General features: G+C 43.5%; 1 protein-coding gene across 1 annotated transcript; it reads left to right on the plus strand.

Moving 5' to 3' along the window:
* Nucleotides 1-79: 79 nt before the first annotated feature.
* LOC104957418 (protein FAM162B-like) lies at nt 80-1,259 on the plus strand. The gene is made up of 2 exons (XM_010785047.1): nt 80-441; nt 590-1,259. The coding sequence occupies exons 1-2, from the start codon at nt 223-225 to the stop codon at nt 704-706; spliced, it is 336 nt and encodes a 111-aa protein (XP_010783349.1). The 5' UTR covers nt 80-222; the 3' UTR covers nt 707-1,259.
* Nucleotides 1,260-1,405: the final 146 nt, after the last annotated feature.

Consider the following 1,405-nt stretch of genomic DNA (forward strand, 5'->3'; position numbering starts at 1 on the left):
GAACAGAGCTCGCTGCAGAGGGTAGCTGATGTTCCCGAGATGAATGCCCTTTAAACAAGGCGTCTGTTTTGGAGGTAATGACTGTGATTCTTAAGTCATGATAATCAGATAACATCAGATCTGCTGCTGGATAGAAGTCCTGATTGTCACGTACACAAACTGCAGACCTCCCACCCTCACAACAAGCAGAGATTTGGTGTCATATGGACGCTGCTGAAAAGCATGATTAGCAGGTTATTGTTGATGGTGGAACATGCAGGATATGTAAACAAACCTGCGTGTGGATGTGTTGTGTTTGATATTTGTTGTTTGTCCACCTGCCCGTGCCTCAGGTTTGAGATGCTGGATGCTGCCAGGAACAAAGCCAGAGTGAAAGCCTGCTACGTGATGATGGCGGTCACGATTGGGGCGTGTTTGATCACGGTGATCCTGGGCAAACGGGTGAGTGATAATGGACGACCGCTTTGTGTTTCATGCTTTGGTTTTCTCCTGTTTTTAAAAGGAGGATAATCTCGTTGTGTTTTCACACCTGTGACGACAGACGTGAAAATTAGACATTTTTAAAAATCCTATTCCTCATTTTTCTCAGGCTGCAGGCAGAAACGAGTCTCTGACAGTCCAGAACATGGAGAAGAAAGCAAGATGGAGGGAGGAAATACAGAAAGAGAAGGAAGCTGCTCTCGCCCTGTCTGAGAAGGCTCACTAAAAGATCACGTCCCTTCAAACCCTCATAGTGGGCCCATAGTGTCCCCCTTATCCCTGTATTTATCACAACTTCAGAGCTCTCCACTCCCATCCTACATAGCAGCCAACAGAAATCACAGCAGTTTGTGATTCTTAACTTTTTTTAAGCCTTTGTGAAGTTTCATCTTCATTTTTTTTTAAACGGATAACAAATACTGTGGCGTTGTGATACATTTCTGGCAAAAATAATGATTTTTCAGACAAGAGACGCACCAATAACGTTTTATCTAGCAATGCTTCTAGTAAGCTTTCAACATATACCTCGAAATCTCTCCAAAATAACTGCCTTAGTTTTGAAATTAACCTCAAAGGCAACGGTCCGACTTGTGATGACAGTTCAGGTTTAAAATGGTGTTCTGTTTTTCTGTAAGAGAACGTCAAGAAGTGGATCAGGCATCTGAACGAGGGTCCGGTCTGTTCTGGATCATGTGGGTTGTTCATGACTTGATGCAGCTTCTGTGTTTGTATAAAGTGAGCACTAAAAAAATATGAAATAAAGTATTTCTTCTTGAGGATTCCTGTTTGATTGCATATCACTTTCATATGTTATGGGTTCACATCACCCCAGGCCTCAAAGACCTTCACTGGCTTCCTGTCTCCCATCGAATCAACTACAACATTCTGGTCCTCACCTGCAAAGCACTCCACCATCTGCCCCCCC

The sequence above is a fragment of the Notothenia coriiceps genome, unplaced genomic scaffold, assembly GCF_000735185.1.
Source record: "Notothenia coriiceps isolate Sejong01 unplaced genomic scaffold, NC01 NC01_scaffold00027008, whole genome shotgun sequence".
In the NCBI taxonomy this organism is placed as follows: domain Eukaryota; kingdom Metazoa; phylum Chordata; class Actinopteri; order Perciformes; family Nototheniidae; genus Notothenia; species Notothenia coriiceps.